A 25,422-nucleotide genomic window follows, 5' to 3' on the forward strand; every position below is an offset into this window, starting at 1 on the left:
ATCTTGTTTTTAAAAACTTGTTTTCGTAGAGCACTTGTGGAGTTTGGCATGACTCTGGCACACACACACACACACACACACACACACACACACACACACACACAGAGAGAGAGACACAGACACAGAGAGAGAGAGAGAGAGAGAGAGAGAGAGAGAGAGAGAGAGAGAGAGAGAGACAAACACAGACACACACAGAGAGAGAGAGAGAGAGAGAGAGAGAGAGAGAGAGAGAGAGAGAGAGAGAGAGAGAGAGAGAGAGAATACAGATAATCACATCACTGGGGAGGAAGCCAGTAGTGTTTCATTTGAGAACTGTAAGTAGCAAATGAGAATCTGATATATGTGCCCAGCAAATCACTGCAATTCACTCACTTAAATAAAAATAGAGCATGAAAAGTACTGTTACAGTAAGCAGAAAATATTTCTCAATAAGCACTGTGTACAGGAGAATGCTCTGGGATGTCCTTGGTAAGAAGCCCAAGCTTGTAACTGTTTACAAACATGGTGCATTAAATTTAGAACTTGATTTATGCGCTGACAAAGTTTCCTTTACAGTGACATCGGTGTCAGGGTGACATGTCATTCCTCAACCTGCCTGCTTAATGTAAAGCTGACAGCTATACTACACAAATTCTGTATCTTTTTCTGCCTTTGACATGAAACAGTCTTAAATTGGGAATTGAGACTATGAGAATATACTGTTGCTATTTCATGTTACCTCATAGGTCATGTAGAGCTTCAGTTGTTTATGCTGTGTTTATGGCATTTTTGTCTAAACACATCTGTAAAGCGTTGAATGTTTTCCAACACTGGCTGGGAACCATGTGCATTCAGTTTTTTAAAACCAAATGATGTCTTCATTTGGTTATAAAAGTCATTTAAAGAAATGTTGCAATATCAAAAATATCCAGCCTGTATGTGTATGGGGGCATGTGTTTACATCTTGGTGAGGATCATATGCCAGGTATTCCTATCCATGTGGGGAAAACTGCTTCTTAAACAAGAAAAAAATAAACTCTTTGAGGAAAATAAAATAAAATAAAAAATCCAAAGCAGCCGATTATTATTTGAGGTTAAGGTTAGATGTAGAAGCATAGAATAGGATTAATTTGCGAGAGAGAGAGAGAGAGAGAGAGAGAGAGAGAGAGAGAGAGAGAGAGAGAGAGAGAGAGAGAGAGAGAGAGATCTCATGGCTGTTACTGGGGGCTGTTGCATATGTCTCTGTATAACACAACACTGGCTAAAACTATAAATGTACTCCATTGAGAAAGTCCGTCCCTGATGCACAGAGGATCCAAATGGTCATGGGAAAGAGCAGCACAGCCTGTTCCTCTGACAATTTCCTGTCCTGTAGCCACCTGGCATCCTCATGCAGAACATTCACAAGCCTGCACAAATATGTGCTCCTAGGCTACTACATGTACTTATTGCAATATTTTTTATATATTTCTGATATTATAATTTTATTTATTTTTATTTGATATTACTTAGCATTACTTAACATTATATTTCAAATATATGTTAATGTTTTTCCCTCGTCCGCAGTCATTCGGATATCATGGAAAACAGAGGTGAATATGTAATGGTAAGCATTTTTTTTCTGTGTTTTGTCTTTTTTTTTCGGCTTCTAATTCAGTTTTTAACATCTAAGAGAAACTGTTGCGTGTTTGTTGTACTGAAATTCCTTCACACAGACACAGACACAAGGAAGAATCTGAGGACTGAGCAGTAAGCTCTAATTGAGTTAAGATGCGTGACACAAAAAGTCTTGGATTGTCGCCAGTATGCTTAGAATGCTTGTAGTCAGACTGGGTTTCTACAGACAACCACCCACTGTTGATGTGCTTATTTTATTGTAACTGAAAAAGTGGGATGCAGGCTTTTATACATAGAGTCATCTTAGGAGCACTGAAAATTCTTCTCACTAATTCTGTCTGGATCTTTTTGTTCACAGGCACAGCTTTAAATTCACAAAATGAATGCTATATATCTGTTCCCTAAAACAGAGCAACTCTCTTTTGTGCTTTTTGAATGAGTCCATGTAGTGATGTTTTAGATAACCTACTGCTGCAGTGATATATTGGCCCGTTAACTAGTGTAACACAATGATGTCACCATAACAACTGGCTAGTACTGTAGATGTGAGGAGTCTGTCCCGTGAGAAGGAAAGCCTTGTCTCAGACAGCATAAACAAGCACAGATCTTCTGGCTTCTTTTGGAGGAATGGTTTAAAAACAGGATCTTTGTGTTTTTCTCTTCTGGAAGTTTTCAAAAGAAACATGCCTATTGGACAGTGCATCAGAGAAACTAAAGAAAGAGCTGGAGGAAGAGCTGAAACTCAGCAGCCACAACATACAAAGTCATGGCTGGTACCATGGACGTATACCTTGGGAGGTGTGTCAGATTTTTACCCTGGGATTATGTTCATTAATTCTTTTCAGGTTTTAATTGACTAGAAATCAATTTGGCCAGATATCCAGACTTGGCTTACTATACAACATAGATATTAATAGTGAAAACAATAAACATGTTTATATAAATATAATGAGTATTAATTATAAATAAATATAACTATAAATATAGATTTTAATAATTATTCATTATAATTATACTATATCAACTTATACCACAGCATTGTTGAATTCTCAATTTTGTATTCAAATTTCTAAATATTCTCAATTCTGCTCTTCAGTTTCTATAACAGTACAGCACTGAAGAATTTTTTTTTTTTTCTGAAAAAGGTTTTGTAATTCAAATCACATTTAAATTAATGCTCTTCCCCAGACATGTTATTTTCTCTATAGTAACAAGGCATTCACCGAGACTTGTATGACAGATACTTCTCAATATAATGTTTCACCTTTGATAAGATTTCAGGGAGGAGAAACTAATTAAAAATGTATTCGAATAGTATCATGCCAGTACTTTGTAACAGTCAGTATAGATTCTGCCATGCATTCTGCATTTTATCATTAAAGTGTTCATTGCTGCTGTAAAATAGCAATAACACCAATTTAATACTTCACAACAAATTATGAAACAAACAAAACTATAACAGGTTAAAAATATGTTGTGCCATTCGTTGCAAAATTAATAATTGTAAAACTTAGGAAACCAAACATTAAAGGAACAGAATTAACTTCAAGTTGTTAACAGTAACTTCACGTCGTTGCATAATACTGTCCCATTGTTATTATTTTTTCCTATAACAGCATATCCTATTATGTTTTATTACCCTTTTCTGTTTTATTGTGTGCCTACCTCATGCATTTTATAACTGCCTTCAAACAGATCTTGCCTTATTATAATTTATAATGCTACATAAATATTTATCTGCCATAAATCTTATCATATATTTGCCAGAATTCATTCTCCAGAGCAAGCCTGGACAATGTAATAGCACAACATAATTTCAAAATTTTGTTCTGTTGTTTTCGCCCTATGTTGGATTGTGCTCATGAGGCAGGATACACTAAATTGTAAACTTTTCTTTCTTTTTTTCCATATAAAAGCTATGTGGAAGGCAAACATGTATATCTTGGAAACTGTATTTTCTCCATGCTGTTTACACTACAGGTTTCAGAGTCTCTAGTGCTACAGGATGGGGATTTCCTGATTCGTGATTCTTTGACCAGTTTGGGAGATTACGTCTTAACCTGCCGCTGGAATCAGAAGCCTCTCCACTTCTTAATCAGCAAAATTCTGCTAAGATCCAGTGACGCATACACACGAATGCAGTATGTTCTGGAAGGAGAGCAGTTTGACTCTATTCAATCGTTGGTCCATTTCTATGTGGGCGGGCAAATGCCACTTACCCAACACAGCGGGGCATATGTGATTTCCCCAGTCAACAGAACTGTACCTCTGCATTATCTGGAGACAATGTTTGGCCAGACTAGTCAGGAGGGGACACCATTAAACTCACCTGTGCACAGGAAGGGAAGTCTAGCAGTGACAGAGGCTCTGGCATTTGAGTTAATAAATCCTCAGAGGTAAGATGAACTTTGGCACTTAAATATGCACTGATTAAATAACAGCAAAGAATTTACTTTCAGTTTAGTATTAGTGCCATAGAAACTGATATGGTTCAAGTGATATTTCACACTTTTCTCACAGGGAGGCAGTCAAGAGCTTTGTTGGGACCTTGGAACAGCGTGTTGTAGTGACGTCGTCCCCAACCCCACTGAACACACGTAAGTGCTGTTATCTAAGGAACATAGTAATAAACTGAATTAGTATTAAAAAGGAACATATATGTAACCTCTGTTCTTAAACTGTAAAATCCGTTCTCTCTTTTTCAGTCTACAGACGTAGAAGAAGTCCATCGCGCAATAGAAAGTTTGTTGTAGTCCCTTCATCACCTGTTTTGCAAAGCCCCAATGACATGGAACTTTGTACCTCTCCAACCGAGAGTGCTTTCATCTATTTGGAGCCTACAGACAACATGTGGTTTCCCAGTACTGAGTCCTGTCAAAGCACTACTGTTGATGCCATTGACCTGCAATCCAACACAGGCCTTTATCCACACAGTCTTGCTCATACAGAGTCACCCTTCAGCGAAAAAGAGGAACAGACAGTGCCGGGCTTCATGGACGAGGACAATGAGGATTATTTAATGCCACTTGTAACTGAAACAGCCTCCAGTTTCAGACCCAGCGTGTACCAGTCACTGCTGCTCCCTGCAGAAAATAAACCACTAGAAGCAATAGTGTTAAGGAGAGTGAAGGAGGTGCTTGTAGAAGCTGATACAAAGATGATGGCCATGCACATCACCAAAATCGACTGCATGGTAGGCCTGTTCATAGAGCCAAGTACTGTATATACATTATATTGCCAAAAGTGTGACACACCCTTGCATATTCTTAGACCAAACTTACCAAGACAAAAAAGTTCCAAGATGTTTCATAATTAACCCAAGTAAGAAAAACAGAGAAATAGTTTATAATAGTGTATAGTTCCTTCCAATAGTATTGGAACAGCAACGCCAGTTCTAATGTTTTTGTTATACTTTGAAGATTTTTGGGTTTGGGATTAAAAGATCAATATGCTACAGTAGATCAGAATTTCAGCTTTTATTTCCAGATATTTAAAATCTAAGTGTGTTAACTTTAAGCACTTTTTAGCCCCACTGAAGACCACTCAAAAGTATAGCAAACATTGTACCTTTACTTTGCTTGTGCATCATACCGGTATCAAACTGATGCATTCTTCCTTTGTGATATTTTTCTATGCTCGTACCACATTTTCTTTCAGTTGTTTGTCTCAGGGATTTCTCCTTTAGTCTCCTATTCAGTAACTGATTTACTTTGCCAGTCTATTTTCATCTGATGAAGTTCTTTGTTGTTGTCACTGTGTTTCCCGTCATTGATTTGCTGCATGATGAAGTTTTTCCCAATTAGAATGTATGCATTTCTCTATAAATTGGTAGGTGGAATGTTTCTGTATATTTCTGAATTCATTCTGCTGCTTATATATTTTGGGTCATGAGCAGATCATTTCTATTTCCACACTTTGCACTTTTCATTTTTTTTGATAGAGGTTGATCTTGGTTATAAAATTTTTGTGCCTTATTTCTCTACTTCTTTGTGAATTCCAATCTGACCTTCTGGTCCTTATTGCTGATCAGTGGTTTGCATCTTGTGATATATCTCTGCTTATATAGTCTTGATTGAAGGGTGGATTGTGATGCCTTCACCCCTGACCAGTCGAGGTTGTTGGTGATGTTGCAGTTAGTTTTTGTTTTTATCTTCACAGCTATAACATGTTTCTGTCATTAACTGCTGTTTTTTACCTTACCTTAGCTGACCTGTTCAGTGACTGGTTGTTAGTACAACACTCGTTTCTAGCTTTTTCTAGAAAATCCATATTATTGTATTGAAATCCACGGCTTAAACCAAAAGTAGACAGTTAGAAATATAGCCAGTCGCATGTTCTAATATTTTTGATAACACAAAATATGGGTGACTTACAACTGAGGGTTAAGAGCCTTGCTCAGGGGCCCAGCAGTGGCAGCTTGGTGGACCTACTGTTGTATATTTTTAAATCCCAATTAAATTATATTACAAGTTATTAGTTTGACTTTACAGCAACAACAATTTTTTTAACTGTCTTTACTTCTTTACACGAAAGGATTTACTTGATGTATTGCAGCTATATTTATTTAAGCATCCCAGTGTTAATTGAATAAAGAGGAATACATTGGAAATGTCATAGATGTTTCAAAGTTTTATGAATGGATTTTTAATAAAAAGCATAAAAACTTTTGAAATAAAATTTAAATTCTTCTCTCTTTTATATAAAAAACTACAGTATTTTAGGAGTAATACTACATAAATTCACATTACTAGTTATGATGTAAGCTTTTCCTAAATCATCCAGCATTGCATTATAAAGGGTCATTCAATTTTTACGGCTTATGGCATTATTATGAAGGCTCAGTGCAGGTATTCTAGGAAATGTATATCAACCATTAAAAGGGATTAGTGAAAAAATATAGCTTTGTAAAACTTTTTACGATTGTAAAATGTTTGGATTCATGTTTGCTCATGGTAGACTGTTCAAACCATTTTTATTTTCCAGGTTGCTCGCATATTGGATTTTTCTGGTGAGAATACAAGAGGGATGGCTGTGAGCTCAGGAATGGAGCTTCTCACACTTCCACATGGCCACTATCTCAGACAAGACCTGTTGGAAAGGTGTGTTGACTACTAAGTAGCACCTTGCTTCTGACCCAAGCTTAGAACATAAAAATATCTTCAGATGAAAGTAAACTTGACTGAATAAACATAGTTCACTTCCTCAGGTTCTATACCATGTCCATCATGCTGGCTATGGTGCTGCTGGGTTGCACGGGCAGTGTGGTGGAAAGAGGCTCCATACTGCATAAAATTATCTCACTGGCATCTGAGTTGAAGACCAACTTGGGCAACATGTTTGGCTTTGCTGCAGTTATGAGGGTCTTAGAACTGCCACAGGTAATGATAAAGCAGTAAACAGAAGAATAATGCTTTAATGAATAGGCAATGAATGTAACACATCCACTCCATTTCTAGATTGTTCGGTTGGACGAGTCATGGATGGCTTTAAGGCAAAAATACACAGATAGTGCAGTCCTGTATGAAAAAACCTTAAGGCCCTATTTGAAGAGAATGAATGATGGAAAAGGTATACTCAAACCCTTGACATAAAAACACTGTCTGTTGTACTGTTTTTTTTATTTCAAAATCAAAGGACAATGAAGCAACCCTTAAGAATTTTAGATTTGCCATTTTCCCTCTGTCTCATTGTATTTCTGAAAGACTAATGTAAAAAGAACCCACAAATTTTTGTCTACTTTATGTCTTTTATGTCATTATATGCAATACATACAACACAAATGCATACTGAGTGGGCATTGTGTGTTTGTTGTATGTTTATTTCATCATGTTTCTCTTTTAAGCTTTGACTCCACTCATTGTGACTTGTCTTTTGTGTTAAGGGGCAAATAATCTGTAATCTATGTTATATAATGTGTGTATATATAATGCCAAAATTAAGCCGAGCACAAAATGTTACAATGCTAAAGATATTTAGTATTTATTTATTTATTTATTATTATTATTATTATTATTATTATTATTATTATTATTATTATTATTATTATTATTATTATTATTTATTTTTGTAGTCATTTAATTATGCTCCACAATGTTTTCCATTTGGGCCTAAATAGCACATATAGCATTAACATTTAACAGAAAGGTTAACTTATTCACCATCCCTTTATATTTTTTTCAAGAGCTCTGTGACCCATCAGAGATGACTGTCCCTCATGTGCTCCCTCTGTTGCTCCTACTTGAGAAAAGTGCTGTGATTCTTGAAGGGTCAGAGTCCTGGGAGAGCCTCGAGTCTGGAATGGACACTGTGCTGTGTCATTTAAACTCTGCTCGTACCATTGCATGTCACGGTGAGACCTGCTGCTCTAATGCCATGGCAAAATTACAAGGTAAGGAGAACCTCAGCCCATGTATATCATTCAATAATATCATGCAATAATATTTGTTAAGAAATCCCATATGCGATTGTCATCGGAAATGTAGGAAATGCTCTGTGTCCTTTTTGTGTGTTTGTTTGCTATATTTTTACATTATGTCAGTAAGATCTGTTTCTTACCTACAGGTTTCCATGAGCAGCCAGACACACTAGAAGTTTTCATGACTGAGTTTCAGATGCGTCTGCTGTGGGGCAGCCGGGGCGCAGAGGCAAGCAGAGAGGAGCGCTATGAAAAATTTGACAAAGTACTAACAGCCCTGTCCAATAGACTGGAACCTTCTAGGCAAGCAGAGTGATACATATTATACATGTCTCACACTGAAATCTGTATATTTCTTTTTATTTGATGAATACAAGGAATACAGGTTTACACAGAGCATCGCGAAATAACATTTTTTTCATAATCTTTTCAACTTTTATATGTGTTTGTAAATAATGTAGATAAAAATATTATTCAGATTTGTATTTCAAAGTATGATTAACTTTATTTTGTTTATATATAAAATAATCAGTCATTTCTTTATAAAAAAAAATGGTTTATAAATTATGTTTACATTGTCATAACCTATATATGTCTTTATACTGACTGTTTGAATCCTTTTATTTCTCAGATTAAACCGGTTCAGTTGTCTCTTCTTTTATTGTTTGTTTTAATCAAACATTAAAACACAATTTCTGCTTATTTTTTAGCTACGGATGTATGATTACTGATCCAAGCCACCACTTTTAAATTTACACTTGTCTAATAAAATTAAACATATACAATACATGATGTGCTCATTTCAGGTTTTAGCAAGATAAAAACATTATTTATTGAAACAGACACACTGTATTCTCAGAATACACAGTGAAACATACTGGCAGGGGTTCATAAAAATGAAAAATTACTGTATATAGGGTTTAAAAATGGGATTATATCTGGGGATAAATTAAGCTTTCATTTCTCTCTAAATAACAAGATGTATTTATCTAATTGTTTATCAGTTTAACAGCACATGATTTACTTCTTATCTTAGACTTTGTAACTTGGTGCCAGCGTGTAGCTTATTCACGAGTTAGTTATAACAGAAAGTCGTATTTATCATTTAATAGTCATTTATTTATTCGTTTATTATTTTTATTATTTAAGCTTTTTTGAGTACCTTAATGTCCAGTGAGTGAGTTGCATGTGAACAGACGCCCCTAGCGGCTAAATAAACCCTTTATCCACTAACTCACCATGGATCTGTGGTGTACCGAAGTTATGATGTTATTTACACTTTTGTTAATATATTTTATATCCATAATTGATTGTTTTGAGATGAAAACGATATATTGCACCATATCTGACAGCTGTGACTGCGATTTTAAACCAAACATACAAGGTACGTACGATAAATAAATACTGTTATCTTCTGGTTGTTTACAGCTAGCATGCTAATCATTCTAGTGTTAACTTGCTCTCTGCTAGCTAGCTAATAGTTCAATGGCTTTATGCTAACGTGAGTTATTATTATTATCATTATTATTATTATTTTAAGGCTCCAAAAATGTTAATTTTATGTATGTACTATTTATACCCAAGGTTTTCGCGTTGCTAGCCATGTTGTTAGCTACAAAACTGTAACTCAGTTGTTATAAACTAGATAGCTAATAAAAGAAGCAGTATATCAAATAACAGTTGGCTAACAGTTTTAAAGGACTATCTGCATTTTATTCTTTCCTGTCCAGTTGTCCTAAGACCTAACAAGGAGAAGCCTAACCAAACTGAATGAGCTTGTATTCATACTCACACAAACTTAGGACAAACAGCGACTCCTTTAACTCAAATAACTTCCATTCCTCAAAACAAAGCAATTTTATAAACCTAATTGAACTTTTTAAATGTTCCACTCTATTAAAATATGCACAATAATATTCTGGCTCTTGATATTGTGCTTACTGTGCATTTTAGTGAGGTTAGTCCACCCAGATGTATTTGTATTTATATACAAGACATATGGAGGTCCCTGAGATTTTATTTATATATATATATATATATATATATATATATATATATATATATATATACATACACATACACACTTCTGATCAGGAAATCTGCTTTTTATACCTTCTGTTACACAGGCTTGGAGTGGGACCTTTATAAAAATCTGTATGGGCAGCATCTGGTGCAGGACATTGTTTCCGAATCAGTTATGAGTTTCCTGCAGAATCAGAGTCCAGACCGGCCGCTGGTTCTTTCCTTCCACGGAGCATCGGGCACTGGAAAGAGCATGGTGAGCGCTATGCTGGCCCGTCACATGTATGGCACCTCCATGGGCAGCCCTTACATCCATCAGTATGTCCCCACCCTGCACTTTCCACTCGCTGACCGCGTGAAGCAATACAGGGTAGAGTATTTTTATTACTTTTAGATTTTATTATTTTTTTGCATGTACAGTCGTATGCAAAAGTTTAGGAACCTCTGACAATTTCCGTGATTTTCATTTATAAATATTTGGGGTTTTGGATCAGCAATTTTATTTTGATCTATCAAATAACTGAAGGACACAGTAATATTTTAGTAGTGAAATGAGGTTTATTGGATAAACAGAAAATGTGCAATATGCACCAAAACAAAATTAGACAGGTGCATAAATTTGGGCACCCTTGCCATTTTGTTGATTTGAATACATGTAACTAGTTAGCACAGATTAATTGGAACACACAATTGGTTTGGTGAGCTCATTAAGCCTTGAACTTCATAGGCAGGCGTATACAATCATGAGAAAAGATATTTAAGTACATGGTAGTTCTCTTTGACTGTCTTCTGAAAATAAATGACCTGAAAATAAAGATTGTTCAACATTATGGTTTAGGGGAAGGCTACAAAAAGTTGTTGCAGGGATAAAAGCTGTCAGTGTCCACTGTGAGTAACATAGTGAGGAAATGGAACAGGCACAGTTCTTGTTAAACATTGGAGAGGCGAAGGATGGTGAGAAAACAGCCCACAGACCACCTCCAAAGACCTACAACTTCAACTTTCTGCAGATTCATTTTGGAATAAGGTGCTGTGGAGTGATGAAACTGAGTTATTTAGTCATAACAAGGGGCGTTATGCATGGCGGCAAAAGAACACAGCATTCCAAGAAAAACACTTGCTACCCACGGTAAAATTTGGTGTAGGTTCCATCATGCTGTGGGGCTGTGTGGCCACGGCTGGTACTGGGAATCTAGTTAAATTTGAGGGTTGCATGGATTCCACTCAGTATTAGAACTAACTGAACTGGAAATGTTTTGTAAGGAGAAATGGTCCAAAATACATTCATCCAGAATCCAGACATCCATGCTATAGGAAGCATCTAGAGGCTGTTATTTCTGCTAAAGGAGGCTCTACTAAATATTGAAGTGATTTTCTTTTCTGTTAATCCAATAAACCTCATTTCACTACTGAGATATTACTGTGTCCTTCAGTTATTTGATAGATCAAAATAAAATTGCTGATCCAAACACCCAAATATTTGAATAAATGAAAATCATGGAAATTGTCAGGGGTTCCTAAACATACAGTAGGACTGTATCTTTTTATAGGTCATAATGAATGAATGAATTGGTCAAAACTAATCGTTGGTAAAAATGGATCCATACTAAAAATGTCCATTCTAAACACAAAACTTTATGGATATTCATTTAGGAATGTTCATATTCTAGATACAATGTTTAAGTCATTTTGACTTTGGTGGTTTTTGTAAATATATAACAAAATACTAGTTTTTTCTCATTACTTCAGACCCAATAGTCTGATTTTTTTTTTTTTTTTAAGATCAAGAACTCCAAATTTACAGTCTAATTTATATTGGGGATGCTGGCATCAATCTAACTTGTGTGTAAAATATTGTGAAAATTGATAGACATCATAAGCAGATCTGCATTTAATGCTGCAATATTTTAATGCAAGACCTTTTGAGCCCTATTCACTTTTGAACATTAAAAAGGAAGTAGTAAAGGCTTGCATTAAGTGACATCAAGTGTTTTCACGTTGGAAAACACGTATACTGGATCTTCGAGGATTACTGACTTATGTGACAGTCCATTACACATGTTCTCACATTAGGTCAACTTTTTCTTAATTTCTGGGTAAAATATAACAGCATTAATTATAATGATGAACCACACCCCACCTACTACAGCCTACATGAATTATGGCATTTTTCATGTAAAAATGTAATAGGTAAATAAGGGACTATTAGGGAAAATTTCATTTAAAATTTCAACTGCTAGAAATCAGCAACACATAAAACATTTGTTAATCCAAAAAAGATTTTTGTGGGCACAGTTTTATTTTCAAAGTTATTGCTGTTGAATTCTTTATGTTCCGTTATGGTCCTTTTGTAACACGTTTGCATTTTGCTCTTTTACTCAGTCAGAGTTGAAGCACTGGGTTCAGGGAAACCTCACAGCCTGTGCTCGCTCTGTCTTCATCTTCGATGAGATGGAGAAGATGCCTCCTGGAGTGATTGATGTTTTGGAACCGTTCCTCGGGCCTTCGCATGTTGTTTTCCAAACCAACTACCGCAAGGCCATCTATATTTTTATTACGTACGTCTTACTGAGAGACTCAGTAACATTTTGCTCCAACACTTAGCATAAGCAGTTGAGATACAAAAAGAAATTAGATTTTGCCATATTCTCTTGCCATTGTTGATGTCTTGAACAGATTTTACTGTAGCTTCTTTTTTGGAGCATGCTGATATGATATTACTTTGCTCAATCTAGTACAGCCGGTCAGGAAGTCATTAACAAAGTGACCCTGGAGAACCGACAGGCAGGACGAGACAGGGAGGAAATTCAGGCAGAGCAACTGGAGGAGGCTATTGCTGATGCTGTATACAACAACAAAAAAAGTAAGTGTGCAACTCAGAACAATAAAGACTAGAACTTTTTTCCTGTTTTGAAAAAAGAATGTTAAATGAATGTAGTGGGTGCACCTGAGATTAGTTTATACTGGAATACTGAAATCTTACACGGTCCTGAAACATCGAGCAGAACCAGAATATACTGTATATTGTCATAAAAACACACAGAAAAAATTGTTCATTCGTTCAGTCCCACTCTAGGTGAGATAGTAGTAAAAAAAATACATAGATAGAGGGCACTATTTAAGAAAGATGTGAGTCGTTTTAAGATGTCCAGCAGTTTTTTTTCTTCAAATATAGTGGGAACCCTGAATTGTATACAGTTTGACTGGATTGTTTTATTGATCTTCTGAATGAACATTGTTCCTTAGGTGGATTCTACCATTCGGAAATAATCTCCTCAAAGAGAATAGCCCGCTTTGTGCCCTTTCTGCCCTTGTGTCGGCGACATGTCGAGCGCTGTGCCTATCGGGAACTGTGCCAGCGAGGCGAGTGCCAGCGCAGAGACGTGTCAGTGGCAGTAGGGGGCGCCATGTACTACACACCACAGGATGGGCAACATTTCTCAAGTACCGGCTGCAAGCTGGTACCTGCTAAAGTCAATCTCTTCCTATGATCCCTAGGAGTGAAACAAGTGGACATAACAGGAACATCGAACCAGCTTGTGTTCAGCTGTGCCAGTGTGCAGGAACAGGTTTTACTTTTTTTTACAGATGCTGGTTGAGCAGTAAAGCTGTGAGGACCAGGAAATAATCACATGCTGAATATCAGGGAAACAATCAGTATATAAAGATGTATATAGGTTGACCTTGCAGGCAAGGATTGCCTCTATGAAATAGAAAGTGTTTCCACAGCTGCTCTGCATGTTCCAAACACACAGCAGTTATGCTGCTGATCATTGTAAGGGAACAGATGTACAGAGCTGCAGTCAGCTGACTGGACAGATTTGCTCAATTAAATGTGAGTAATTTTGTCTAACTAGAAGATTTTTTTTTAGCTGACTTTACAACTTTTTAAGTGTTATTTATAACTCGGTAATATTTTAATTAGCAATATTCAAATCGCTATCAAATCGCTAAAGTTTGGACAAACCCATTATCAATCATTGATTGGTTTTTTTGTTTTGTTTTGTTTTGTTTTCTTGCAAAAAATGTTTTAAAAAAGTAAACACTCATTCAGTCAGTTTTGTCCAAACATTTGACTGGTACTAAATATTGCAAATGAAGTATTTGTTCAAAGTGCAAATAATCATTGTACTGTTTCTAAGTAATCTGTCTTCTTTTATTGTGGAATTTTAACTCATGCAAAAGTTAGGATCATTGGTGGAGAATGGTATTTTCTTAATGCATTGTGTTCTGAACAACTGATAAGCCTGGATCAGGAACAACAAGGCTGCCGTGTCATCTAATATCGTTGGGCTTTGCAGTCAGATGAGCCTTCGTCTCAGTGTGAAAGATTTGGTCAGCCACATACTGTGTCAAATATGTCTTGGGTAGTTTTGTAAACAAAGAACACATTTAGTTCCTTACAGTCTAATGTTTCATAACAGCATCTGAGAAGTTCAAATTGGGACTTCTTTTTATTATTTAACTGTATTGATAATACAAGTTGCCAAGTATTGCTAATACACACCACACACAGGACTGATCTCAAAAATCATATTTAATTATTTTATTTTATATTATTTTTATTTTATTTTTATTTTTGCAAATGCCATAAAATTGATCAGGCATGTTCAGTTGGGCCCATTTAATTTATGATGATAGTGATAATTATCTGTCAGAGTTTTTAAAGAATTGAAAAAAGTGCAGAAATAAGTACTGTAATAATGTGCCTGAAACAGCATAAAAACAATTAAAAAATTGTGGCTCCATTTTTTTGTCTATTGATGCGTTTGATTTCTTACCCAAATACATAGTATATATAGTGAGGGGAAATAAGCATGCAAATACTTCTGGTTTTGGCATTTAATATACGTTGTGTATCAATCCACCCTAAATTTGGACACAGTTTCAAAAGGTTACTTCAATTTCCTGAGGTTGCAAGGCTCTATGATGGGATTACAATTACAGGATTTTCTGTAAATAAAGTTAGGAGAATGACTAGAATCCAGTCTTTGACTGTGTTTGGGCTCATTGTCTTGAAAAGTTTGTCATTTTTCTAGATTTAGTTTCTAATTTTTAAAATTAAATTCTTTAATGGTACATTCACTCCAAACATGCCCAAACAATGGTGTGTAATTCATATTGTATATCATATCTTGCTTTCTGCTCAATTCCTCATTGTGGGTATGGTGTTCTTAGGATCTGCCTGAGATTTCTATTTTGTTTCATCTTCTGTGCCAAAAGAACTCAGCAGAGCAGTTCAACATGAGCTGGAAGAATAGTGGAAATGACTGAGGTTGTTGTTCTCTATGAAACTGTTTGTCCTGCTTTGCCTCTGAGCACCATTCAACCTCTGGAACAGAATGCAGTTTCAAGCCTTACAGTAGTCTGAAAAAGTGTTTGATTTTTTATTTATTTGCACATTACAAATTTAAATATTTGTAAGTTAGTTATTAGTAATCTTATTAGTAATAAGATGGCACAAGTAAACACAACATTCAGTTTTTAAATGAAGGTTTTTATTATTAAGGAAAAAATAAATCCAAACCCACATGGCCCTGTGTGAAAAAGTGTCAGATGCTCTAAGTCTGGTTGGAGTCTCATCACTTGCAGGATCTCACTGCTGCTGCTGATGGCCTTGCATGGACAACCTGGAGATATATGAACTGGTGTGGATAGAACCACTTGGAGACTATGGCACTGGCTTTGAACTGCTGTTGCAGCGGTCGGTTTTGTGCTCAGGTCTCCATCATTAAACGTCATGTTAAGGTTTATTCCTCATACCATCTCAGGGAGGTTTTCCTTGCCATCATTGCCTCCAGTTTGCTCATTAGGAATAAATATAAATTAAATGATGATCTTGTATTTTTTATTCAGAATTTTTATACTGTGATATCCTTCATGTTACACCTGTCCAGGGACAATTATTTATGCTTCATGAATTTTCCACCTGCATACTATCAGACCTCTTGAACTGACAAGGAGGTTACTGGTGCTATGGTTCTGAGGCTTTTTTTGTTGTTGTTGTTGGTACTGGTGTTGGCACTGAGAACTTAACTGAGTTCCTTAACCTTCATAGTAATTGCTTTATAAAATCTTTCTAACCAATAGCAATGTTTATTATAATGAAACCAGGTTCAATTTATCCAGTTTTGCAGCATTTGTATATAAAATATGATATGATTTATTTTCAGGATACATCATTAATCCTCACAGATTAATAATGTAAAAATTAGGTGTTGGATTTACTTAAAATATACATGCACCATTTTTGCGTCACACTTTTTAAGTAAATTCTTTATGTAAAATTAACCAGAACACATTTATGTACTTATCGGGTAACTTCAAGTTGTGTCAACTTAATATTTAAGCTCTTTTACATTTTAAAGACTTAATTAATTGAGTTAAACCAATATATAGTTTTAATTTATTTTAAATCTAGAGCTATTGAATAAATCTATTTTGACTATTGGTTTGCACTGCACCAAAACATTCAGTGTCTTAAAATAAACAATATATACAATTAGCACAAAATAAAGCATTTTAGTTATGGACAGATTTTGATACTTTGCTGCAATGTAAAATAGCCCAACAAACCAAAAATATGTATTTAATACAGCTGAAAAGCATATGACCAAGTCACAAAAGAAAGTTCACAAAAGGTTACTTCATTAATTGTTTTCAACATTTGCAACTCTTCATGAAAGATTAACATTTCTCCATCATTTATTTTTTGAATATGCAACAAATTTAAAAAAGTGAGCCTAAGAATGGAGAGCCAGATGAATAACATTTTGACTTTTGCAGAAGTCTGTTAATGTTAATGAAGTCTGTATATTTGTTTGCAGCTGAATAGCTTTAGGAGAAGTGAATGTTCATTTAAGGAATTGTGCTATGTGCTTTATTTGTCATGTAGTTTTGTATAATGCAATTAATGAAATTGTTCATTTTATAATGAAATTACTATCTGGATTGCCAATAAGCAGTACCTGCATACACCAGATTTATGGTACCATATGTAAAAAATATTTTTAGATGTAGATTTTTCTAAATTCTTTACAATTTATATTATACCTATGTTTCACATGGAATGGTATTTATGTTTGGTTCATGATGCATATTTGTTCCTGGAACTATCTATGTTAGATGATGCTAAAATGATAAGTTGGTTAATATTAAATAAATACAACAACTTTTTTTGTTGTATTTCCAAAGAACTGACTTAGCATTTAATAGTGATGCTTATTTTAGTGTGTCTGTCATTTATTATTACAAATAACCTAAAAATGCACGAGGGTGATATAACCAGGGTGTCCAATTCAGTTCACTTCAGTCCAGATGAGTAACATTGTCACTTTTGCAGAAGTCCACACAAAACCAATGAAATCTTTTACGTCAATGAAGAATCCTGTTCTTCTGAGAATGAATCTTTGGAGAAAGTTTGCCACTGTCTAGCTCCAGTAGACTGTTTTGAAATAATTCAAAGGTGTAACTGAGTCATTAAGGGTAACTCATTGTAACATTTCGGACCCTATGAGATGTACCTTTTTTTTTTTAGTTTAATCTGTTTATGTTTTCTTTATCTTATACGCAATTGTTGGGGCAGAGAACAGTTTTTTGTTTAGTGTAATGTTGTTTTATATATAATGTTGAATACTTTTTCCCTTATAAGTTCTGTTTTTTAAATTTATCTTGGTTTATGCATTTTGGTTCATATTTACACCATAACTATAACGTCAAAAAGCGGAAATATGAAGTAACAAACACTAACCCTAACCGTCTCTGTATCAGTTTATAAGCATGTTTTAAAATATGATTCCTAGGATGCACAGAAAGGCCCTAGATTCTGTAACATTCAGGTTGTTTATTATTATTTTTCCAGCTTTCGTCACTAAGGGAAGATCTCTGCTGAATCCACATTTCACCAGCTGTTACAGGAAATGAATCATTTCTCAACAGGAAATGAAGAAATCTGAGATGCTGTGTGGTGGTGGTCTTATAAGCTGGATATTCAGGCTGACTTAAACCTTTTTTTAGAAGGACCTATACAAAGGTTTCTTAGCAGAGGATAAAGTTCTTACAAGTTAGCTTTTCTCTCCATTACACCTGCATACAAAAGCCTAGCATAATACCCACTCTGACAACTTCATCAGTCCTCATCTTTATGTTCAGAGAGGAAGACCGCAGTGAAGCACCTCACTCTGAATGCCCTTTCACCTCAGGGTACCATTTAAGGAAGGATTTTCCAATGTTGCAATGTCCTTACAAAAAAAGCTGGCTGGGGATAATACCTCAGTGACCCCTGTCCACTTCTCCACACTTGGTTTGACCCTCGTGCCCTGGTTCACACGCTCTCCAGGACGGCTGTCCTCCACTGGCCTCTGGCCTGTCCATTCACACACCTCTCCCTTCCATCCCAAATCAGGTTTAAAAAGGCACCTCACCACCTCCCCCAGCAACAATAGCCCACAGCTTTCTCCTCAACATCTGTGAGTTCCCCTCTGTCTCCTCATTTTCTCCCTAACCGCTCCATTATTAGCTCCCTTTCATTTGTAAATGTGGCTGGTCACAGCGCTGATGGTGCTTTCATATGCGTGGCCGGGGTCAGGGGAGAGCCAGTGGCCGGCCAAGGGGTGGGACCGGGGTTGGAGAAGGCCCTGTGTGGCCCAGGGATGAGGGAGCATTGCCACAAAGAGGGAAATCCTTTTGAGGTGCAGTCATTCGGGACGGTTGGCAAAGGCAACTTTTGCTTCCCTCAGCTCAGTGCTCCGCTTTGGTACAAAAGTACGTTGAAACATTGCAAAACAACTATTGACATCCAGTTTCTCTCAACTAAGACTGTTAAATTGTACTGGACACTTTTCATCCACAAACCCAAAAGCAATCATTGAGCACCATTGTAAAGGCCAGTATTAATTTAGTCACACACTGAAATGTTTACACTGTATCTATCCTTTGTGTGATCATTGGGGGGATTGTATGCCATTTCGTTTCCATTCTTAACGCAACAATGGGTGGTCTTGGTGGCAGTGCAGTCTCCAGGACAACAGGTGAACAAAGAGTGACGGGAGGAGGGAATGCTGGGAGAGGGCTGGAGGACGCAGTCAGGATGCCCTTGGCCTCTATGTGGTCAGTAGGGGATATGGGCCTCTCAAGGACATGGGAGAAAACGACTGTCAAAACAGTTCCCTCTTCCTATAGCCCAAAGTGATTGATAAGCATCCACCCCTGAGGGAATCCACCTCAAAAAATAAAAAAGCTTTGACATTGTCACATTTTGCTCTTTCCAGATGATATATTGCCTCATTTGCTCTCAGAAGAAGTCGCAACGATAAGAGTATCCACTGGCACAGCAGTGTTGCTTCTTATTTCATTGGCTCTTTGCATAAAATGAGGTCGTAAAAATTTCAGATCAGCGTTGCTAGTGCTGAGGAACATCTGTGAGGGGGTTCATTCTTGTTAATGTTCTGTATATTTGTTTTCAACTGAATAGCTTTAGGAGAAGTGAATGTTCATTTAAGGAATTGTGCTATGTGCTTTATTTGTCATGTAGTTTTGTATAATACAATTAATGAAATTGTTTATTTTATAATGAAATTACTGTCTGGATTGTCAATAAGCAGTACCTGCATACACCGGATTTATGGTACCATATGTACCATATTCAATCTTTCAATCTTTTTTTGATGTATGATCAAAGAACTGACTTAGCATTTACTAGTGATGCTATATATTTTAGCTTGCCTGACATTTATTATTACAAATAACCTAAAAATGCACGAAGATGACATAACCACGGTGTCCAATTCAGCTCAGAAGGGTGTAGGCCTACAGAGATGATTGTTTTCCTCTTCTAATACATCACATTCAGTCCAAGATGGTTTTCAAAATTAGCTTTATCAGGTTTGTAAAATCAGGTAGAATTAATAAAATTGCAGAGCTCCAATGGTTCTATGGGACCGAAGCTTCACATTGTAGTGTGCAAAGTCTATACTGAACTATACATATAAAGGTAGGAACCAATGTAGTGTGGAACTGGAGCATAAATTTTAGAGGGGCGAAAAGAAAGTGGGACACAGGAAGCTGAGCTGGAGCATATACAGCACTGTATCCTATATGTGTGTGGTGTGTGCTAATTTTGTCTCAGGGTCATTTTCATTTAATGGTGTTGACTTTTCTATTTTATGGGATGTGCAATTAATTTATAAATAATGAGTATGAGTTAAAATGTTAATAGGGCTAATTAAACAATGGTATTGTCAGTCTCTTATTACACCTCTGCTCAAGTAGAAGACAATATCTCAATAGGCTGTATATGCATAAAATGAAAATTATCATTTTATATTACACCTCATTACACAGATCATTGTATTAAAATTCTGGGAATTAAAATTCTGCATGCATTAATAGAATTAAAATGTGGAGTTGATTTTTTTTTTTTTTTTTGTAAATTGTAAAAAATACATGTACTTGCTTTTAAATAGCCACTCTTATAATGTAGTCAATTTATTTGTAATATTTGATTTCTAATTTATCCTAGTATATCTCTTTTATTGACCCAGGAAATCTCATTATACTACACCACATAATTAACACCTTTACATTCACTACCTAATAAAATCAGTTTTTTGTTTGTCTGTTAGTTTGTTTTTTGTTTGTTTTGTTATGGTACTATTATTAACTTGTTATTAACTATGATAACAAAATATTAACCATTATTCAAATTATTGAACCAATAACCCATTGAATAATTACGATGCAACAATTTGATAATAAATAAATTGTATATTTTCAAAATTCTTTTTCAAAATGTAATTATTAGATTTATAGCATTTAAAAAAAATTTAAAGGCGATTTTTGTCTTTAAAAAGGCGATTACATTTTAAATGAAATAATCTGACAAATGTATGTGAAGGTTTAATCTGCTTTAATCCAACTGTATTCACACGCATATATTAGTGTTCTTAGATACTTTCCCTTTATTCAATGTCAATAAATTGTACATGCTTATTAAATCGTTCCATATTTTTGAGATGCACGAGTGTTATATTTGCGACACCTCGTGCGTTATGAATATATAAAAATAATAGAAGCATATATGAGGGCAGAATTCATTCGTACACATGAGAAGTGACAGTCAAATATATGGTTTCTTTATTTAAATACAAAAGTGTGTACAAAATTGTTGACTCTTTATAGGCTAAATATAGAGCATATTTTGTACCATGAAAACTACTAAAAAAAATAGGTAGAAACAAATAAAATACACACATACTGTATATATATACATACAGAAGGCCTAAAGTCCTAAAGTTAAGCTGGTCTAATTCATTTCGATTTTTTAAACTGTGTAAAATAAACAATAATAAATTCATAAATAAAAAATGATAAATTCTCCCCATACTATTTACTTTTCAAAGCGTTATTCTGATGCTCAAACATTTTCGCAGTCATTTGTACATCCAGGAAACACAGCAGTTTGGACATTTTTTGCAAGTCGTTAAATAAGATCGTATGTATACAGTGTGACATTGTGAAGCTGATGTAAACAGTTATGGGAACATTGTGCAGTTTATGCACAAGACGCAGAAGTGTGAACCAGCAGCAACAGATGTCCAGGCACAATTCTCGATTTACAACTCGACAGTCACAAGAATTGCGTTTGGACAATCAGTAGCTCAGGCTCAGTAGCTCAGGCTCATATAAACCTCTCAGACTGAAAACACACATAAACAAGTATTTACAAGCACAATACCATGGATTATTAAAGGAGATTCCTTTGCACATCCTGGTAGTAAAAAAAAAGGCAGAAAACAGAGACACTATCTGTAAATAGGGAATGAGCTCATTTTTGGTGAAATGCAATACAGTTAAATTCGTGACATAAAATGTTATATATTATTATTATTATTATTATTATTATTATTATTATTATTATTATTATTATTATAATAATAATAATAATAAACAAATTAAAATCCTGCTAATATAAATGACAAAATAAATAAATTACTTTTTAAAGCACTGGCTTAAAAATAACCTAATAAAAATGTATGCACTGTAGGATTTGAATGCAAACCTCGAATCCAATTCTAACTATTTTTTCCCTGTAGATTTGACAGAATTATAAACATAATTAAGGGATTTTCACTCTGTATTTGCAATTAGGTGATTTTTGCAAAGCCAATTCGTTTCCGTTGAGCCAAATAAAAAATGCATTTCGTTTTTCCTTCCCAAAAAAAAGAAAAGAAATAGGAATACTGTGGATTAAAGGATGAAGAGGAATAAGTGTTCGAATGCGTTGCTGATCATCCCATATGTTTGGTGGTGCAGCGTCGCGAGCCGTTAGCCGTTAGCTTAGCACCGGAGAGCCGTTCGCCATTTCTGCACCTGTTAAAGATGCTCAGTGTCTCTTGTCAGCGCAGCAAAAGCCTGTTTCCCGGTTTCCAAGCATAGGTCCGGAATTCCTTGAGGCGTCGAAAGCAGATTTCCTTTTCGATATTCGTCTGCTGCCTTGAGACAAGTGAAGAAGAAACAACAACAAAAATAAAAAAAAGTTCTTCAGGGCATTCCAGGTAAAATGAGTTAATGCTCGGGCTGTTAGCGGAGCAGCACGGAGTTATATCCCACACTGAAGGAGCTCCGGTACACGACGCGAGCTATAAAGCAACAGGAGAAAGCAGCGAGAGGACACATCCGTTTCAAAGGACGCCAAAGAGAGAGAGAGAGAGAGAGAGAGAGAGAGAGAGAGAGAGAGAGAGAGAGAGAGAGAGAGAGAGAGAGAGAGAGAGAGAGGAGCTGGTGCGCGCATGGTACGAGCTTTCAATGACACCACGGCGCCCATTAAAATGGCCATTGTGAGGCAGAAGGGCTGAAGCTGCTCTGTTTCATTGAGAGCCGCAGCTGCCCCTTAAAGCCACAGAGCAATTACAATCCAGCACTGTACCCTCGGTACCCGCATTGTGCAGCGCGGTGACGTTTGCCTCTGCTTGTGCGCCCCGTACAAAAGGATTACCTGACACTCTACCACAAAGCGAGCTGTTCATTAACACTTTGGAAATGGACTGTTTTTACAGGCGCGCATTAAAGCCTTTTAAACTGGAAGTGCAGTTTGTAAAGCACTCAGGGCTAAAGCGTGCTTCAGTCCAAGCTCATCCTATCATCACTAATTTTTTTTTATATCTTATATATTTTATTTATCACTGATTTCCCCAGAAAAAAAATCACCACTCACGTACATGAAATAATAGCTTTAGAGGATCTTAACACTGCATAATAATCTCATTCACGTCAAGTCAAATTCGAGGCTTTATTGTCATTCCTCTCAACCCAGGCAGATATATTGTTAGGAAAGAAATGTAGTTTATCTGGACACACAGTGAGTTCCACAGAGACAACGTGAGACAAGAGGAGAAGTAACAGTGACAGACAAATAAATGAAAACCAATAGTTTATACAATAGTGAACTAAGCTTCACAATCAATGCAATACACTGGAAAACTACAAAAAAACAACTAGATTGCACTGTAATATTCAGAAAGTAAACAATAATCCTGAGCAGCAGAAGATGATCATAAAGTGGACTGTGATTTGATGGATATTCTAGAATCCTACCAGGAGCTTTATGGTTTCTTTTTTTGTTTGTTTGGTTGGTTTTGTCATTATTAATCCCCCCTGAAAATATCGATTTGTCTGGTCATTTTTAAACATTATTTGTCTACAGAATAGATCGTTTTGTAGAGGGAAATGCTCCATCTAACACCTTAAGAGTTCTTCGGTTTATCATTTTAGATGGACTCTGAAAGGTTCCGTGGGTTTCATTTGGGAAAGCGTAAAAATAGAACTTTAGAACATCTAAAGAACCCCAGCAGAACACAAAATAATACGGCTCTTTAAGATTAGTATTGAAGTATTTAAGTGTGTGTGATTTTGACATACACTAATAAATGGTTAAGTGTTATGTAGTGGTTCTCTGTGTAGATGAGTGCTTCCCAAGAAAGTTCCTTTAGTCAAGAAAGAAATTGTCCAAAGAATGTTTCAAAAATTCAACAAAGTCCCACTTTAGAAATTAAAGACAAATTAATAGAGTACTAGCCATAAATTTTAGATGGTTAGAATTGAATAATTATCATAACATAATTGGGAAAAAAAATTAATAAAGATGAGCAATTGAATAATGAGTACTGTACAGTTGCAACATAAACTCAAACAAAGTTTTGTATGTATGCTTTTGCAAGCGTCTTTTGCTAAACTGTGGACACCCCCAGTGAGCCACGCTAGACTCTCTACTGAATAAATTAACAGTTTTCTTTTAGCCTAGTGACCAGCCGGCCCATGACCTCTGACCTCCTAGCGAAGGATTGGTAGAAGTATGATTGATCTGACCAAAGCTGCCACTCAGTGAAGCTGGGAAAAGTGTGTGAAAGAGAAAAGCTGAAAAGAGTGTGTTTTTTCAAGGCTCTGAAGAGAGAATGCAAGAGATCTATCATAAGTATTAGAAGTAAGGCTTGTTTTCCTTCCACTATTGTCTCTTTCAGTAAAGGAAGAGCTTTTGATGTCTGATCTTGAGCTTTAATTTAGATTTGCTGCCAGACTTTGATGAAACACCCTGGTTTGTAAGCTTACATACTTTTTCATGTGTATCAAGTTTCTAAAACACCGGCTTGAATTAGAGCTTCATTGTACATGAGTGTATCTTATTAATTATTTTGATTACAACACATTTGTCACTAAAAGAGCTTTGTGAACATTAAAAAACAAACTATCCAAAGAACCGATGAATACCTTATGATGGGTACTTATCTTTTGGTAAAAAATGAACAAATGTGTACAAAAACATAATAAAATGATTGTGGAAAGAACAGGGTAGATGAACCCTTGAATAATAAAAAAAGATGAACTATGTGCTTTTATTCTGGGGTCCATCTATGTCTTGTTGTTTGGTTTTTTAGAGAAAACTCTCTGATAAGTAAAAATTCTGGTTTAAATATGGATGTTTTTAGTTTTTTGCCAAAAAACTGATGCCATCAGAACCATTTTAACTTTCCAGAAGAACCATTTCTTTGAAAAGATCTTTTACCATTGTTGTTGGTGTCACAACAATAAACTTAACTTATTACAATAATTGTAATTGCTTTGACTCACATGAGTAAGTCTGGGTGATTTCAGTAAACTAGACAATGCACTCTTTTCCCACCAACTAAGTAACAAAACATCTTCATGTTTCTAACTGATTTGACTGATGTTTTGCTTTTATGACAGAAACCTTCTGCTTGTATTTATGTACAAGATGGCGAGCCTGACAGCATTTGATGGTGGTTATAGCTTTGGAAGCTGATCTGTTGAGCAGAATGTACAGATGAGGAGGAGAGATTTGAACAGACTAAAGTTGTTTTTTTTTAGGAAGAAAT

General features: G+C 35.7%; 2 protein-coding genes across 7 annotated transcripts in view; both read left to right on the forward strand.

Annotated features, from left to right (window-relative positions):
* The window catches only part of sh2d3cb (SH2 domain containing 3Cb), an 11,102-nt gene extending 2,317 nt beyond the window's left edge, over window positions 1–8,785 (forward strand). For 2 of the 6 annotated variants that reach the window (XM_047818239.1, XM_027138420.2), the window contains exons 2-10: window positions 1,546–1,585; window positions 3,577–3,992; window positions 4,117–4,193; window positions 4,302–4,789; window positions 6,580–6,695; window positions 6,803–6,974; window positions 7,053–7,164; window positions 7,778–7,984; window positions 8,158–8,782. In XM_047818239.1, the coding sequence (XP_047674195.1) occupies window positions 1,559–1,585; window positions 3,577–3,992; window positions 4,117–4,193; window positions 4,302–4,789; window positions 6,580–6,695; window positions 6,803–6,974; window positions 7,053–7,164; window positions 7,778–7,984; window positions 8,158–8,327 (1,785 nt within the window). In that variant the 5' untranslated portion in view covers window positions 1,546–1,558 and the 3' untranslated portion in view covers window positions 8,328–8,782. Of the gene's footprint in view, window positions 1–226; window positions 1,421–1,545; window positions 1,586–2,265; window positions 2,395–3,576; window positions 3,993–4,116; window positions 4,194–4,301; window positions 4,790–6,579; window positions 6,696–6,802; window positions 6,975–7,052; window positions 7,165–7,777; window positions 7,985–8,157 lie in introns of those variants that run through there. The other 4 variants (XM_047818237.1, XM_027138419.2, XM_027138418.2 and 1 more) reach the window with 4 other exon arrangements.
* Window positions 8,786–9,183: 398 nt separating this feature from the next.
* Window positions 9,184–14,782, forward strand: tor2a (torsin family 2, member A). Its single transcript, XM_047818250.1, has 5 exons — window positions 9,184–9,395; window positions 10,138–10,403; window positions 12,416–12,591; window positions 12,769–12,896; window positions 13,280–14,782. Exons 1-5 carry the CDS (start codon window positions 9,251–9,253, stop codon window positions 13,522–13,524), a joined length of 960 nt encoding a protein of 319 aa, XP_047674206.1. The 5' UTR covers window positions 9,184–9,250; the 3' UTR covers window positions 13,525–14,782.
* The last annotated feature ends 10,640 nt before the right edge of the window (window positions 14,783–25,422 follow it).

Source organism: Tachysurus fulvidraco, chromosome 9, assembly GCF_022655615.1.
Source record: "Tachysurus fulvidraco isolate hzauxx_2018 chromosome 9, HZAU_PFXX_2.0, whole genome shotgun sequence".
NCBI lineage: Eukaryota > Metazoa > Chordata > Actinopteri > Siluriformes > Bagridae > Tachysurus > Tachysurus fulvidraco.

What these genes read in the sequence shown, in the direction of transcription:
- tor2a (XM_047818250.1), top strand. Translation starts at nt 9,251, where the DNA reads ATGGATCTGTGGTGTACCGAAGTTATGATGTTATTTACACTTTTGTTA. An exon ending in ACCGCGTGAAGCAATACAGG is followed by an intron (nt 10,404 to 12,415) that starts GTAGAGTATTTT and finishes TCTTTTACTCAG; the next exon opens with TCAGAGTTGAAGCACTGGGT. An exon ending in TGTATACAACAACAAAAAAA is followed by an intron (nt 12,897 to 13,279) that starts GTAAGTGTGCAA and finishes ATTGTTCCTTAG; the next exon opens with GTGGATTCTACCATTCGGAA.